The sequence below is a fragment of the Epargyreus clarus genome, unplaced genomic scaffold (genome assembly GCF_041222505.1).
Source record: "Epargyreus clarus isolate Ecla_fem2 unplaced genomic scaffold, WU_Ecla_fem_2.2 ptg000018l, whole genome shotgun sequence".
In the NCBI taxonomy this organism is placed as follows: Eukaryota; Metazoa; Arthropoda; class Insecta; order Lepidoptera; family Hesperiidae; genus Epargyreus; species Epargyreus clarus.
The window spans coordinates 12413395-12431383 of record NW_027332226.1 but is presented as its reverse complement, the minus strand read 5'-3'; the positions used below and the strand labels follow the sequence as shown (position 1 = coordinate 12431383).

Below are 17989 nucleotides of genomic sequence, written 5' to 3'. Positions count from 1 at the left end.
GCACCCTTTTGGAAGTCCTTTACAAAAAAGTTATCAAAGGTGTGTGGTGTGAAGTTTACTAATTCACACTTTGACAACCTGGTTAGATTATCTTTTATGTTTAAGCTCTGTTACTCTGAAAAGAGACCCTTGCCCAGCAGAGGGACACTAATGGTTTGACGACTAGTCGACTGTATTTTAATATTCACCTAGTTACAATCTTTATTATACTATAGGTTTAAAGGTGGTAGAACCCTTTGTGGTTCGACTCCGGCGGCACCACCGCCACACCTATTTCTGCCTAATAACATCAGTTTGAAGCGCTGCTGTGTTCCGTTTTGAAGGGTGTGGTAAGGGAGACACACTTTTCCGAGGCATTTCAGCTTAGTCCTCAGGGGTAGAAGCGCATGTGTGCCCGACCTCAGGTAGGTATATCTAATCCTATCTGGGGTTGATTACAGATGTCCATGGGCAGCAGTAGCCACTTACCATCAGGTGGACTGCATGGTCGTCTGCTACTCCTATATTACAAAAAAAAAATACTAGTAAAATGATTATTTATAGTATATCTATCAAGGGAGTTTTTAGCTAAATTTCACTATTTTTGCATGACGGACAGATAAAGTAAAATAACTTAGACGAAAAGTTTTAACTGCACTTTCAAAGTATCGCGTATCTGTGCCTGCGTCTGGCGTATCTCTGTATATAAGCACAAGTTCGCTTACAAATTACTAGTTCTAACGTTGCTATCACCGTTCTACGGAAACTAAAGTTAACTACTACTCTTGTGCAGTAGTTTTTAGTTATTACTTCGTTGCAATTGTGATTGTTATTGATATACCTAAGATACAAAACACAATAAAATATATATTTATCGGTAATGATTGAGTATGCGATCCACCTGATGGTAACATGGTAAGTGGCTGCGTATGTCTCCCTTATCACACCCTTCAAACCTGGAAAGCAGCAGTGCTTAAAACTTATATATTAATGGGCAGAGATAGGTGTGGCGTAGGTGCCGCCGGAGACGAACTACTAAAGATTCTACTGCTTTGAAATTCAGATAGTATCTAAGAAATACTTTATTAAAAATTGGATTATTTCTGACATAAGTACCTATCAACGGACTTTTTAATTTAAAATCAATATTTTTAAAACTAAAATAACTTAGAAGAAAAGTTTTAACTGCACTCTCAAAGTATCACGTGTCTGTTGCCTGCGTCTGGCGTATCTCTGTATATAAGCACAAGTTCGCTTACAAATTACTAGTTCTAACGTTGCTATCACCGTTCTACGGAAACTAAAGTTACTGCTACTCTTTTACAGTAGTTTTTAGTTACTAGTTCCAGTATGTAAAATACTAGCAATTTCTACAGTTATGAATTTTATAGATTTCCCTAAATTCTGTGTAAATAAAATTATTCAAGAGGGGTGTAAAAAGAACTCTCATTCAAAGCCGGCGATGCATTGGCGACTCCTCTGGTGTTGCAAATGTCCATTGACGACGGTGACTGATTTCCATCAGGTAGCCCGTCTGCCTTATCGTTGGGTTAAATATAAAAAAAAATATGAAAATGCAAAACAACATGCAAATGACTATTTATCGATAAATATTGAACATGCAGTCTCCCTGATGGTGTAAGTGGCTACTGGCCTGTGGGCATCTGTAATCAACCTTAGATACGAAAAAGGCCTATTTAAGGTCGGCCAAAGACGTTGCTGAGTTGCTACCACTGAAGACTCAGTTGGAATGCCTCCGATAAGTATGTCTTCCTTATCACACTCTCCAAACTGGAACACAGCAGCTTAAGCGCTGCATAGCTTATTAGGCAGTAATAGGAGTAGCACTGATGCCACCGGAGTCGAACCACAAAGGTAACCATCAATCTACTATCATTAAGTTAACAAATTAAGCAACATACACTATACAGACATATAGAACATTAGTACATTAGTAGTTACATTACATAGTAGTTACCTACTATGTAATGTAACATAACATAGTAGGTAACCCATAACATAACCCTTAAATTTTGAACTATAAAATAGGGCAAGCTTAAAGTTTGGGACGGTAAACATTCCTTTATTAATTTAGTAATTAGTTCGTCCCTTTGGTCATAGGCATAAATTTTAAAACCTAGGCCCTTTGTGGTTTAATTTAGAACTAGTTTGGGTGGATTCCTGTACTTAAGCTGTTACTGTAATATGGATATTATTTAAAAGGAGTAGTAATGAATATAGATTCTTCAGGTGTGTCCTGAAAGAAAAAAAACTATAAGTAAACGATTTTAGTAAAGAACAGTTCGCTAGATATATAATAATTATAATATTTAATAATTATAATAATATTTAAATTATAATATAAATAATTATAATATTTAATTATTATCGATCGATATAATATGATATTATAGGTACCTTTATGATATGATGCGTATCAATCATTTTGTAATAAATTTTCTCCTGTAATAGTTACTATTTTTACTTGTTTTTATTAATGATCCTAAACATATAAGCTCATACGAGCGAACACACATGCACACACATTTCTTCCAATTTTATGCTACGAAAAAGCAAAGGAACACAGAGTGAGCATATTTTAAATGGTCACTCCCCTGAATAGTATCTATAACTGACTCCACAAATAATGGTCTTGGTGGCGTATTTTCTTCTGGGGAATGATAATATTTTTAAAGTTGCGAATTTCAAAATTATTGTTTTTACCTTATCCCCACACCCTTCAAACTAACCAGACCTATACCTTGTTTTAAGACAAAACTAGTTAGCGCTGCCGCGGCGAGCGAACCACAAAAAGTTTTATTACCTTTTCTCTTTCCAAAATTCTCTTTGATGTCCACAGACTAAGAATAATTTTCGTTAGAAATCGTTAGAGACTAAAATTAAAAATACTACTAAAGATAATATATTTGCTTTATATAACGCTTCTATTACTTAAATATACATTAAGTAATAACTAGTTTTTGCCCACTTCTTCGCCCGCGTTTAAAAGAAAATAATATAACATACTAACATACATAAAACTGTAAATTCGTACCTTCAACTTTGCTAAAGATCATCTTGCACTTGATCAAATGCATAGTTTACGTTTCAATCCTTACCAATATCGATTAAAATAATCGATGTTTTGGGCCCAAAAGATCGATTCTCCGATTAATCGTTCTTAGATCGCTATCCCTAGTTCCCATAGGATTTCCGGGATAAAAACTATCCTATGTCCTTTCTCGGATTACAGACTATCTTCGTACAAAATTTCATTAAAATCGGTTCTGTGGTTTAGGCGTGAAGAAGAGACAACCAGACAGACAGACAGAGTTACTTTTAGATTTATAATATTAGTAAGATAGTAAGGATAGTAAGGATTAGTAAGGATTAACAGTGATAGTCTCGTAGTTTGACATGCGACTCATCATTCTAACGTTCTTAATTTCGAATTCTGATTAAGGCACCTCTGATTTATGTCCGTATTTTTTATAAATATATACATGAATTATTTATCACGCCGAAGTAAATAACCACGAAGAATCACACAACTACGCCTTAAATTATTAAAAAGAGTTCTCAAAGGTGTGTGCGGTTACCTAGGGCCTAAGCTGTTATCATTCTGAGAGGAAACCCATGCAATAGTACAGTAAATGTAATAACTACAATAGGGATAGAAGTTATTAGTATTAAATTGCATTGATTCAAACAAGCTCAACGCCAACTTGTAACAAAAAGCATTTCACCAATCTATCTGGTATCCCTCGAGAGTCAGCCGGTCCATTGATGAATGCACTCGGTCCGCGCCCCGGACTCGCCCGTCATCAGTCACGGTCGCCCTCCACATAAAAATTCCCCCCTAGACGTAACACTTGATTAATGTTTGTAAAAACCCCAATTAAGGACGAACGAACGTTTTATTTAAACTTTACCCGTATATTAAGTAACTAAACAGCTGTTGTGAGGGGTCGTATCGGATTGGTGTAGGCTAGTACGGTGAGTGTGTTTATGTCAAACTTGTTCAATTTTCTTTATTGCGCGTCTAGAGAAATACGGAGAAGGTTTAGTTGACAAATGTCTAATTGGCGAAATGGCTACTCTACTCGGAACGGACCAATTTGCTAAATGTCTAATTCTTAAAAGGATCGTGAAGTGGAAGTAACTTTGTTAATTGAAAATATTGAAATTTTGGAAGTATGTGATGAGCGTTTTATAAATTATATTTATTACAATACTATATTTGCCCCCTTAATAGCCACAAACAAAACAATCCCTATATAATTATTGCTAAGACAAAAATATGCATTAAAATAATATTAAAAAATAATTAATTATGTTCTAACCTCGATGATATTAATAATAATGTTTACATGGCTGTGACTAATTATGTCAAATATTTTATGTTTTAATTTAATGGCTTGGAAATTTAATCGTATAAAACATTTGACATAACGAAACTTAATAAAATAGGCCTAATCCGAGTCCCGGAAAAGACTAAAACAAATGTTCGGCTGCGGACTGATTTCAATGAGCATTGATCACGTCGTCCTTTTCGGGTATTTGCTAACTTGCGATTCCGAATTAAATTCTGAGGATGGGATGGAAAAGCGAAAAATCTGAACTAGTTTTATCTAATGACAGAGGAGCGGCTTGCGGCTGCGTTATGCGTTTCTTAAATGGATTGATTATAAGGGAGGTTACACACATGCGACAGTGTAATCTAATTGCCGTCGGTGTCCCTACCCTCAAATTTTATTTAATCTCACCCTGCTTGACGAACGACAACTTGACTACATTTTAGGTTAGAACGATAGGTAATTAATACAGAGACAATTTATTGTTTACCGAAGAACGAATAAATAAGAATAATAGGCTTCATAGTAATGTGAAAAGTGTCCGTACACTTTACCCTGATCACCATTCGACGAAATGTTTGATCCGATATTTTAATACAGGTGAGATAGTTGCCGATGATCGTCGTTAACGGTCTCTGACGACAGTCGACAATGGGCGACGGAGGTCAACAATCGTTGATTTTCGCTGATTGACAACGTCAGTGAGCCGCCAGTTGTCAGTCGCTGACAGTTCATGACAGTCGGCGACGACTGCTGACGGTTGCTGACGACGGGCGGCGTCAAACGATGACCATCGAACATTGTCGAGGAAGACATGAACTGTCAATCGTGTGATACCTTCCTCAGCGCCAGTTCAGACGGTAGAACTCTTTGATTCAATTTCCGTGACGTCATCGCCACTCTTATTTCTACTTATAACAGCTATGTAAAGCAGTTGTTATTTTGCAGCTACTAGTAAGAAATATAGTTATGGAGTTTACAATTTCCTTAGGAATTCATTAAAATTTATAAGAGTGATGTACAGCGTGTATTTCAGTTAGAATGATTTAATAAAACAAATATTTATTGTAATGCGACAAAATTTCCTTTAAAATTTTCAGTGGATGTACGAAATTAGTGATTTTAATTAAATAGATTTTCTATACCTACGAGTAGAATTTGGGATCTCCCGAAAATATAAATCTATGAGCGGTAGATCACTTAAAATTTGCTGTTTGATGTTTTAGGGTCCCGTGCATAAAGGGTGAATACGGAACCCAATTATTAAGGCTCCGCCGTCTGCTATTCTGTCGCTGGACTCTATCTCTGAATTTTTTCAGAGTATGTAAAAATACTAAATAATCGTATAAAAAATTTAAAGTAAATTAGGATCACCATATAAGAAACGCGTGATATCGACTTGTACTTGGCCAATTATTTTGGTTTCTTGTACTCCTTAAAGGAAGTATGACAGTCTGGTTGAGATGTGACGCATGCTCCTGACGCATGCTGCTGACGCGTGCCGCATCTCACAGAACTTTGTTATAACTAGGTCAGATAAACGAATCCTTTATGAATATGCACCTGTGTTGTGATTTGAATTTGCACTGATGAAGAGAGTAGTGTAGACAGTGGTACTACTCCATTTAAAGTTATGTAACAAATAAAAATTAAATGTCCCAGCCGTTTAATGGATGTCATGGTGTAATTTACACGGAACAATGTCGACATGTGCAGATGAGTGCAAAAACACGAAATCGAAGAAAAAGTGCAGAGATTCGAAAAAACGATATTCGTTTCTTTCGTAAATGCTCAAAAAACTACATTTTTTTAGTATTTTTCAATCACGAAAATAGATGACAGTGACAGTTTCAATTGTCAAAACTGTTTACATTTTCTTATTAGGAGTGAGTAATCTTTACTAATCTATTTTTAAAGCGCTCTAGTTTTTTGTTCTATAATAATTACCTACTAGTTTAAAAAACAAAACAGTTTGCAAACAGAAACATAATATACTTTTATGTCATCACAAAACAGTTTCTCGATAAATACTACTTCTATAAGACTGAAAGACTTTGCTCAGTATTGGAACAACTTTAATGCAGTTCGCGTCAGATGAATTGTGCTTCTCACGAAATTAAAAATATATCTTCCCGACTTTTATCAGCGTTTGTGACTGGAAAAATGATTTCGTGGCTACTTTAGCTTTTAAATGTTAATTAAAGTAACAAATGAACATGCAGTTTAATTGATGATTACTTGAATGACGACCCGCGTGGCGGAGCGGTCACCTTGCTGGCCTGACGCGCAGAGGGTCCCGGGTTCGATCCCCGTCCAGACAGATTTCTAAAGGTGAATTTAGATTTCTGTTTCTGGGCCTAGGTGTTTGTGTATTTGTCTCTGTGTGTGTCCATAGCACCCACGATACAGGGAATCCTAGTGTGGGGCTGTGAGTGTAGAAAGCGTCTTATATAACATTGAAGTACCTGTCAACCTGATGTAAAGTAGCCACTGCCTCCCATGGACTATAATCAACCCCAGATAAGATTAGATTCCTACCTGAGGTTGCCCACAAATGCGTCACTACCCCTGAGGACTTAGCTGGACTGTCTGAGAAAGTATGTCTCTCTTACCACACCCATCAAACCAGAACACAGCAGCGCTTTATATTGCTATCATACGGTAGAAATGGTGATAAACCATGAAGGAGACGCTTATTTTCGAGAAAAAAATTAGGATAAAAACACAGGAAATTTGATTGAAAACTTTACTTCTCAAAGATGTCCCTTTTCCACTAGTTAATAATCGCATACGGAAGTTTAATACGAAAAAACTGTGCAACACACCCATATGTTACTAAGTATCAAAGTAAGTTAAAATCCTGCATCTTAAAAGTTAAGTTAATTTTCTTGTAAACTACTTTACAGTCAACTAACTTCAGTAGGAAGGCTTTCAACTAATTCTGTTGACCGACTTTTAGTTTTAACTTATTTTTATGCATTTTGTAATTTTGGTAAGTACTTACTTAATAGTGAATCTAATTAGAGTGAAGCGGTCATTCTATTTCGTTCGTTCGTTTTTTAATTCGGCTAATAATGAATTTAATGACAACATTTTAAATATTTTCTGTAATTTTATTGCTTTACATAATTAGAAATTTGTATGAAATTAAGTTTTTAATATTATGTACAGTAAAATTTTACAAGACACTTAAAAATATTTAAATGTTAATTTAATTATAAATCAATCTATCTACTTTCAATAAATAAGATAAAAAATAAGAATAATATGATACAAAGCATGTGCCAAGGCATATTTATATGACAAGTTTTAGTTCTTCTTAGAGGTATGTTCTTAGGGATAATTTAGCTTTAAGCTTAGGGGTTCTCAAGGGTAGGAAAATCGCAATTGACTTTGGATAAGACCTTAGTTTTATTCTGATTTACAGATACCCTTGGCCAGCAGTAGCTACTTATTATAACGCGGACTGCATGTTTTCTTGTTAAAAAAATTCAAATAATTTATTAATTAGATTTTTCAACTTCTAGCCACACAAGTAGTTAATGATAACTTTTTGTTACAGATGATATATGGTGAACAGTAGCGAGCGGCGAGGCGAGTGGCAGTTCGACATGGGGTCCAGGGTTCGTTCCCGTGCGCTACTGCTCGTCCTCTTGCTTGTGTGTGGAGGTAAGTGCCTTTGCTTTAGTCATGTGTATGTAACTTTTTAGTTTCCGATGAACGATTCTAGCATACTTAATATAAGTTTAAGGATTTTCATACTACGTAGTTCAATCAAGCAGTGGTAAAACTTTTATTTTCAAATTAATCGATCAATCACTTTTACTAAAAAATATAGAAAAAAATAGAAAGCTATTTAGGAAAGGAAACTGACTAAAAATATAAGAAATGTACACATTTTTATGAAACTCTAAAATTACTTGAAAAAAATTCTAAGCGGTAATTGAATATATGTGGTATGACAAGCAAAGTCGCGGGTTTCATTAGTTTTATAATAGTAGAGGTAAATGTATAATAATTACTCAAGTGTAGGGTAACTTGATTAAGCGCTAACAAGAAACAAGACAAAGGTTCTTTGTATAATTACTATCGTGTCAAAATTAGATAACTTTATCTAGTAACTTTAACCGAGTAATTCTTGTGTAAGATATACAACTTACATGTTATTTATATACACAAATAAAACCGCAGAAGAAGTAGTTCTTAAAAATTATGTCTATCGAAAATTTTAATACCTATAGTCTGATTCATAATTAGGTGTCCAAAATGTAAACAAAGAAATGTCATTGTCAAAATACGATGACAGGTATTGTAAACCCTAACAAAATAACAAGAAACAAAAACTTAAACAAACTCAACAAAAAACTTAAACAAAACTTAAAAATGGCGGCACAAAAAATGTTTTGGATCCCGATTGTGTTACCATTATCACATTTTAATTTCTACCATAAACCTTATCTTTATTATCATTATTACTGTATGGAATGAAATTGAGGTAACATGAATAATGGAAAATGTGAATTAATCTTAATTTATTTAGATTATTATTTTATTACTTTAATATCGTCAAAAATAAGAAACTACCTTTTGAAACGCTATTTCTTGATATGTCAACACAGTAGTTTACATTTTGGACACCTAATTTTGAATTGGACTATAGGTATTAAAATTTCTTCGTGTCATGTGTATTCAATCATAAGTAATCTTATCATTCATGTGTAATCTTATGATTTCAATCAAAATATTTTGTTCTCAATGTCAATATTCATTGCTTTTAATAATTATGTTGTTTTGCCAGCCATAAATCGTTTATTATATTATAAGTATTAGTCTTCTGCAAATCTATCCTTCTACTAATCTTCAGATTGTGTTACGTGGCGTAACGCGTTTCTGTCAATTCGTCAATATAATATTACCACACACTTGTCTACATTATATCTATGGTCGTTATGTTGTGTTGTTTTACCCCTAAACAATTTACAAGCATGTGAAAAATATGAAAATTTATTTATTCAAACCACAACTCGATTTCAAATTTTGCATTCTGAAGTCTTTAAACAGATTCAAACTGATTAATCAAACACGAAAACCAATCAATCATTAGGCTATCTCGGTAAACTTAGTATAAAAATAGAAGAGAATAGAAATATATAGAAGGAAATAGACTTAGGACAATCAATATAATACTTCCCAGAAAAAGACTAGACTAGTTCGTTAGTTTGGATTGCAAACAGACATATCGCTTCGCTAGTAAGTTCATACATCCGTACTCTATAATGGTAGAGTCCGCTGGGGAAGTCGTCCTAATTGGCTTTACTAATTGCTAACAAATGCAAGCTGGTTGTTGACTTATAGTAGTTGACTTATGTGGTAAGTCGTGGTGATGCTTACTACATTGTATTCGATCAAAATTTTGTTTTAGGTGTTAATTTTTTTAGTGTTATATATATTTTTGTACGTCGCATATTGAAGCACGTAAAGATTAATAAATCACAAGCACATTTTTTTATTATTTATTATTACTCAAATTTGAAAATTGGTAGAACCAATAAAGTTCGAACGGATTGATACCACCGATACCAAATCTATTTCCTGCTTGAAGTAGTTCTTGCCTTTTGGTGGAGGGCGTGGATGCCGGCTAGCTTACATGGGGCTTACTTATCCCTCAGGAGTCGCAACTATGAGCGGCGTCAGGTAGAATACCATATCTATAATATATGGAGTTGATTACAGATGGGCTCCAGTGACCGTTTACCAGGTAAACTGCATGCTTGTTACCTTCTAACCTAATAAATGCAGTAATTATATGACTTCTCTTAACAAAAAGTTTGGACGGACGTGTGATTTCTATTAATTTTTGACGAGTGTGGTGGACTGCGACGTTTAAAATGATTTAACATAATCGGTTTTTAATTTTTTCAATGTTTGATATGTTCCTTATCGCCAGAAATGTAATCTGCACGAAATCAAATAATCGCGTAGATTAACCTCAAACCCAAAAATTATTTACTTCAAGTACATCCAACAAAATGATCCCGTCAACATAAGTCACAGTATTAGCTAATTTTCTACTCGAACAGCGTACAAATGTACCTCCGTGGAAAGTTCTGAGACCCTCATATCTCTAAATTAGTCGGCCGAACCAGAAACACAAGATAACACTTCCTCGCAAACTTCTGTAACGGCGACAGAGACTTTATTCCTTTCTAATTTCCTTGTTTCTTGTTCTTTTTCTGGCTGATGAAGCTCGAAATGTAATGTTTTATTGATTTTGACGGAAAATAATAAACAATTTATACGTTGTTTTGGTTTTCAAAGATCGATGTCAATTTCTGCGTATTAGGAATTGTCATATTTTAATTTTTGGTAGGCAAAAATTGGGTAGATTGTTGACTACTAACGGGCGTAGATAGAATACGTGTATTGGAAAAGTCAGTGCTGCTTTAGATTTGAACCTTGCAACGCCTATTGAAGGCTAATTTTCGATCACTAGGCTATATGACCTATGTATAGCCCATATATGTTATATATTGTAGTTGTAGATGTTACATTGAACTGCAGAACGTCTGGCAGATATCGCTTTAATGCGAAATGGTATATATATGGTATATACTACGGTTAATATTTTGAATTTTTATTTTGAAAATTTTTACATGTCCCAATTAATAACATTTCCAGTTTTTGATTTAGTTTCCCTCATTCCACTAGTAAATTAAATTACTATCCCAAGTTTTAATTAGTCAAAAGCGGTTCCATTAAACTTCACGCGTCCAATCTTATTTATTCCTATATTTTCTCCTAAAATATCCACTGACTTTGCGTTTTATTGAAATTACCCTCCGCGTCGCCGAAAGAACGAATTAAAATCACATTAGGAAATCCCGTTTCCTCCCAACTTTTCCAGTCTCTGCACCAGTCCCGGTGTATCGGAATAAATGGCCTCAACTTCGTTTATTTATATAGTCTTGCTGAATATTTATGCCTCCTTACCTAATTTTATATTCCAGCCACTTCAAAATAGACAGCCAAGTTTAGAAAAAACAACTCGCCACCGCTTTTTGTTTTAAAAACATTGCGATGCCCCGGCTAACTTTCGGGTGGAAATGTTGCAAGTTTTTACGATTTTTACACATTGGTTTGTATTTATTTTGTTGTATCTATTGAAGTAAATGGGTTGCTGTATGAATAATGTTCCTACGTATTGCGTTTTATAAGTGATATGATTCTGCGAAGTTCGACTACACCTCTATAGCTTTTTTACAACAGCGTTCAGGGGGTTACTACCATCTCTTAAAACAATATTATTTTAATCATCCCATTACTTTTTTTGCAGGTTATTTAACTTTTTAAGCAAAATATGACAATTTCAGTTGGTTTTATACAACGGATAAGCGAAAAATTAAAAAGGGCTTAAGTTTGTTCAACTGTGTATGACGGAATATTTTAGGGAGGAAATAAAACTATCCTGAACTATGATGGTTTATAAAAAATGGTGGTAGGCCCCCAGTATTCAGCGTTGCTATGTTTTTGTTCAAAGGGTGTGGAAAAATAGAGGCATTTAAACAAGTTATCCTAACCTAATCCTTAGGAGTAGAAGTGGAAATGTGGCCAATCTCAGGTAGAATACCAATAATATTGGGGGTATCCATGAATGGCAGTGTCCACTTCGTCAGGCGAACTGCACATCAATTTCCTTCCACAATATTATATTTTATAAACTGTTCATTTTGTAGCTATATCAAAAGTAATTACGTTAAGTGATACATGTTCTAGATCTGGAGGCACGGCAGTGCCTCCGCCAAGTCGAGCCAAAGCCAAAAATAGCGGCACGGCCGTAGCATTCTTTTCTCGAAGCAATTCGGCCCATTTTTGACCCCCTGTAACTTCGTTGCATATGAAGCTAGAAGCCTGATTTTCAGGAGCCAAGCAAGCATTGTATAGACACGGTGTATTGCCAATTTCATTTAATTTGAACCAGTAGTTTAAGAATTACAAGTAGTCAAAGTTCGTAATTTTGTCACTCACTGACTGACCGATCATCAAAATGTATAGGCACTTCTAGCAGACATAGAAGGTTAAGATTGAGAATACAATTAGTGTTTAGTATATAACTCACGGAAAAACTATAATATTTTGCAATTTCTGTCCGGTTATCTAGATACACCAACTACATAAAATAACTTTGTATCCTATATAAGTATATAGGATTACAAAGTTATATTTGCAGTTAATGAATCTGTGTTCCTGTCCGCGAAATGTACGAGTAGTAGGGGAGCCCATGATGCTAAATGGGTAGAAACTCGAGCGTCGTTTGGACCTATACGATTGTATAGATTACACTTTAGTGAGTGAAGAAAAGTTTGTATGATATTTTTCGATTCACGGTGGGAATAGCTTCTAGAGGATTCGAAAGATGTAAAAAAATGAGTCAGACGGACATACTCAAGGCGCAGCAGAAATATGTTTATCTGCTGGTTTGCAGCCATACGAGAGGTAAAAATGGAGAAAAAAAATTACACCAGTGCATTAGATTTTCAAAAGGGGATATTAAGTTACCCCAGATGAGTCGCCCATTCGAAAGACTGACGATTTGATTCGAAAGACTGTCAGTGACTCTTCGAAAATGCAAAAAAAAAATCGTTATCTTGACACACTCGAGGGTGTAAGATTATTATACAGGAAATTCCAGCTGATGTTTTACTTCTCATAACCCTTCATCTGACGATTTAGTGGAGGGGTCTTTTTATACCGACGATTTGAAAAAAAAAAAATATTTTCCATAAAATTTGCCATTTCCTTTAGCTTGTTATACACCAGTACTTTCCAGGGATTCATGCTAATAAGTGACGCTATCAGATAGTGTATGTACATATTCTCTTTTTAAATGACTGTTTTTCACTACATCAACGTGTGGTATGATTATGATGTTACCCGTTTTCTAGCATTATTTCCTTTATATTAAAAAAAAATACCGCGCTCAAGTATGTCCAGGTAACGAATTTTTGGCAACCTCAAATCGCCAGATTGTTATAAATTTATTGTTTTCAGCATGTAATTAAGCTACTATAGATTTCACGATATTTTCCCCGTGCGAACCCCCCAAATGGATGGTTTAAGATACTCTATACGATGTAAGGTATCTCCCATATCTTAATCTGCCGCGTTCGAGTCACTCTCGAAATCCCCTCTTGGGCTCCCCTATTGGCGACGTCAATTGTTTTTATTCTCGAGACAAAAGAAGTTTTCAATTCCAACTTCAATTTAACTTCAATACAAATAATGGGTGAAGTGCAAATCGAACTCGTACACTGAGAGTTCCGTACCAAAAAAAACATGTGTTTTTTATATTTACTAATTGATATTATAGCAGCCATAGAATGCATTGTGAAAATGTCAACTGTAACATCTATTACGGTTCAATAGATAAAGTGAAAAACGCCAAAAAATAGCAGGTCCTTATATGTTTGTCCCTGTAGTTCCTGGACTAAAATAGGGCTACGATATCCCCTGCCTGTCGTAAGAGGCGACTAAAAGGGGGCTTCCGGAGTTGGGCGTGGCAAGAGTGGGAGCTCGAACCGTCCTATAAGAGTCCCCGGGAAGGACGGCGGTATGTGTGGTCGCATACCGTCGTGAACACCGGATAGTTTGGGAGGAGCGAAACTGCTCCCCCAGGGCAGAGCTCGATCGGGGCATCGCGCTTGGAGGACTTCGGTTGCGTTTCGTCGGAGATCCCGGAGTTCTCCAACAAACATTGAGGACGGCCACCGGGGGGTTTTAGTGCGGTAAAAGTCCCACATAACCCCGCGTCACTTTCACGTCATCGGGTACCTTTTGAAGATTTCCTCCTCATAAAGAAAAAAAAACTATCCTTTATTTGAAAGTTTTTCTTTTTATTTTTAGTACTTGTTGTTAAAGTGGCCATCATTATACATATTCCGTAAAAAAATAAGTTTATTTCTATTAAGGTTCCAGAAATAGAGCTCTATGTCAGACAGACAAACGGACAGCTTAGTAATAGGTTCCGCTTTTACCCTTTAGGTACGGAACCCTAAAAAGTAATATAATATCAAAAACATTCCGAATTTTTGACAAATGTCATGAGAATAAAACTATATGTTGCGGCTAATGTGCCTAATCAGTTAAAACGCAGATTAGCTTGCCCATTACCTAAAGTACAGAACGAAGATTGTATCAATTTTCACCCCTTGACGTCGTTTCGTGCATGCCATGATGCGTCGTCGTGTCATGAATTTACGACAAACATTGCATATTTTCAAGAAACAATATCGCTTTGCGGCATGATGTCGCTATGTATCACGATACGTCGTTATGTCGTAAAAAGGCATATGTTTTAGCCCTAAGAACAAGTCTGAAAAGATGTTTCGAATTTTACTACATAGTTAATCTGCATATTATTATCTTCTAGCTAATCTTGATACTAACTAGTTAATGTGTATGCTAACGTATTCTGCAATCTAACGGTAACATACACAAAATACAATAACACCTATTACTTTCTCATACTAAGCCGTAAGTCATGGCCATAACATCGAAGAATTAGTTGACTAACCAACAAATTATTCAATTTTATGACTTAGGCCTCTTGTAGACACACGTTTTTTCGGCGTAAAAATCTACGATTTATTCGCCGTGTGCAGGCGCGGTTGTCAGTGTTGTATGGATTACTATGAGAGCTTGTTGACAGACACGGCGGCGTGAAGGCACGGCGCCGCCGCCGTGTGCACCGTGCGTCCCCCTCGGCGTGCCGCGCCTACGCACGGCGTGATTTTCGTCAGTGTTGTATCGCAGTCTTCGTGAGTGTGTCGACGACGCCGGGCGTTTTCACGTTTTAGTGACCGACTACATACGCTAATTTTGTTTTCCTAGTAAAATGAACATAAATCAAGAATTATTAATTACATTAGTTCACGAAAGATCTGTAATATGGGATAAGACTATCGAAGATTATAAAAATAAGCGGCTGAAGTATGATTCCTGGAAAGAAATATTTATACATTTAAATCCCACATTTGAAGATTTAAGTGGTGAAGAAAAAAACAGTTTTGGTAAGTTGTATGTATGTATTTACTTACAAAAAATACTTAAGCATAGTTATTTTGATAAGAGAGAGTACCTTCGTTAGACATAAAATATTGGGCAAATCTGTTGCGAACATCATTAGCCAACAAACTTCCACGAACTGAATTCGTGATAGGTAACTGTGTTAGTTCCGATTCTGATTCAAAGGTGGACTCGATTTCACTCGCACTATCAAAATGAGAATTTTCTTCTTTATGTATATAATTTTGCAAAATGCAACAAGTTTTCACAATATCTACAGCTAAATCGATGGACACATTCATTGGTCGGTGTAAAATACGCCATTTATTGGCTAAAATACCAAAAGCACATTCAACAAATCTTCGAGCTCTTGTAAGTCTATAATTAAACGTTCGTTTTAATTGATTAAGTTGATGCCCTCCGTATGGACGAAGTAAGTGATAGTGCAAAGCAAAGGCTTCGTCTCCAACGAATACAAACGGTAATTCGTAGTCAGTTCCAGGCAAGCGTGTTGCATCGGGTAGATTTAATGAGTTGTTCGTTAAGTTTTTCCAAAATGTAGTTTCTTTGAATACACTGGAATCGCATTCCTTTCCGTAGGCACCAATATCAACAAATATAAAATTGTAATTGCTATCTACTACCGCCATCAAAACTATTGAAAAATAATGTTTGTAATTTAAAAACATCGATCCACTGTCCAGAGGCTTAATGACTCTGATGTGTTTACCATCGACTGCTCCTAAGCACATAGGGAAGTCGGAGTTTCTTTGAAAGTTGTTAGCTATTTGAAGCCAGTCTTCTTTAGATGGTATTTTCATATATTCTTCGCACAGTTCTAACCAAATGAAGTAGCAAACTTCACGTACGATGCAAGTTATGGTTTTTATTCCAATTCTGTAGCTGTAGTGTAGGTCTGTAAACGAATTTCCTGTTCCTAGGTACCTGAAATATTAAAAAATATTTTATTTTATTTTTAGGGCAAGCTGTGATGAAGAAGTGGACTAATATGAAAGATAATTGGATTAAATGTAACAAAAAAATGAAAGAATATAAATCTGGCGCCGGAGCAAAAAAAATTAGAAAATACAATTTTTATGATGAAATGCAATTCTTGCAAAAAATTGTCGAACATCGCAAAACCGATTCCAGCATGCCTGAACGTGTAAATGATACAGGCCTTAATAATGAAAATGCAGACCGGAATCAATCAAGCTCAGGGGAAGGTAAAATGAACGTCACTCAAAAAGCTAAAAAAAAAAATCAATTCACTGCACTTGACTTAAAGTTTATGAAGTTTATGGATGCAACAGCAGAGGAGGAAAGAAGCCGTAGTATGAACTTTTTTAGGGGAATCGCTGATACTGTTGACAAGTTTAGTGATGAAAATATGATAGACTTTCAGTTTCAAGTCATTTCAATAATTAAGAGCATTCAACATAAAGAACATAATCGATATATACCTACACCTAGAAACCAACGGGAGCATGGCTACCAAAGTGGCACAGCACCGGCGAATTCGCAGTTATCCATGTATGGATATTCTACAGCTGCTTTATCAGGCTTTGGAATCAGTCGTCAGGATTACGATTTTGGACATAGTTCTGGTTTGGAGCCAATCCCAAACCGACCGGCATCACAAGTTTCTGCCTACAGTGAGAATACAGAAAATTCTCACGCTAGTGTTGAAGAAGAATTTGATTTTAGTACTGAATTTCCGTAGTATTTTCAGCTCTGAGACGGTACTGAAATTTATATTAAGACGTACGTGATGGATCAATAAATGATTATTAAACAATAACATTCGTTTTGTGATAAATAAATATAAATATAGCATAGCCTGTACTTTGGTGACTATTTTTTGTGTCTTTATGTTTTGTAAATGATTAATATAAATAAATAAAAAAATAATAAAGGATAATATGTTATTTGATTTTATACTTACCTCAAAGTTACAGCCAATCTTTCTGCGGGGGAAATACTTTTTCTCATATTGGTATCTTGATGCTTTAGTTTCTCGGATAATTTTTGGAGCAATTTATCAAATGTCGTTCTCTGCATTCTAAAATAATTGTAAAACTTGTCTTCATCTTCCCTCAGCTGATTCTTGACAAGTGTATGAAATGCGCCAAATTCTTCTCGTTTTTCTAAAATCGGATGTATCCAAAATCTTCTTTTTCTTTTCTCTTCTTTTTTGAGTTTTCTATATATATAGTACGCGACGATTATTTTTTTTTTATAAAGATTCATAGTGAGGACGTCTTATCTTGACGGCAGAATAATCCCAAGTGAGCGGCACCTGGCCGTTGTCTCGACCGGTAGCTTTGCCGTGCCATGTACATGCTAGCACGTTTTTTTTGCGGTAAGGTAAACACGCCGTACGGTTAAGAAAACGTGTCATGTACAAGAGGCCTTATGTATAGTCCTAAAGAATTATACATAAGTCATATGTTACGTATAATACTTAAGGATTAGTATACCAAGGTATGAAAATATATGTATTTTCTTCAAAATTTTCCTTTTACTTTAATTTGTCACATAACATTACTTTCCAGAATTTTATCCTTATAAGCAACACTATCATATAGTGGAAT

At 35.3% G+C, this 17989-nt stretch overlaps 2 protein-coding genes across 2 annotated transcripts in view; both read left to right on the top strand.

Annotated features, from left to right (window-relative positions):
* beat-IIIc (beaten path IIIc) overlaps window positions 1–17989 on the top strand; it is a 187092-nt gene that overhangs the window by 38925 nt on the left and 130178 nt on the right. The window contains exon 2 of the mRNA XM_073082469.1: window positions 7897–8003. Coding sequence (XP_072938570.1) covers window positions 7904–8003 — 100 coding nt within the window. The 5' untranslated portion in view covers window positions 7897–7903. The remainder of the gene's footprint in view (window positions 1–7896; window positions 8004–17989) is intronic.
* LOC140749850 (uncharacterized) lies at window positions 15169–17377 on the top strand. The gene is made up of 2 exons (XM_073083071.1): window positions 15169–15400; window positions 16376–17377. The coding sequence occupies exons 1-2, from the start codon at window positions 15226–15228 to the stop codon at window positions 17116–17118; spliced, it is 918 nt and encodes a 305-aa protein (XP_072939172.1). The 5' UTR covers window positions 15169–15225; the 3' UTR covers window positions 17119–17377.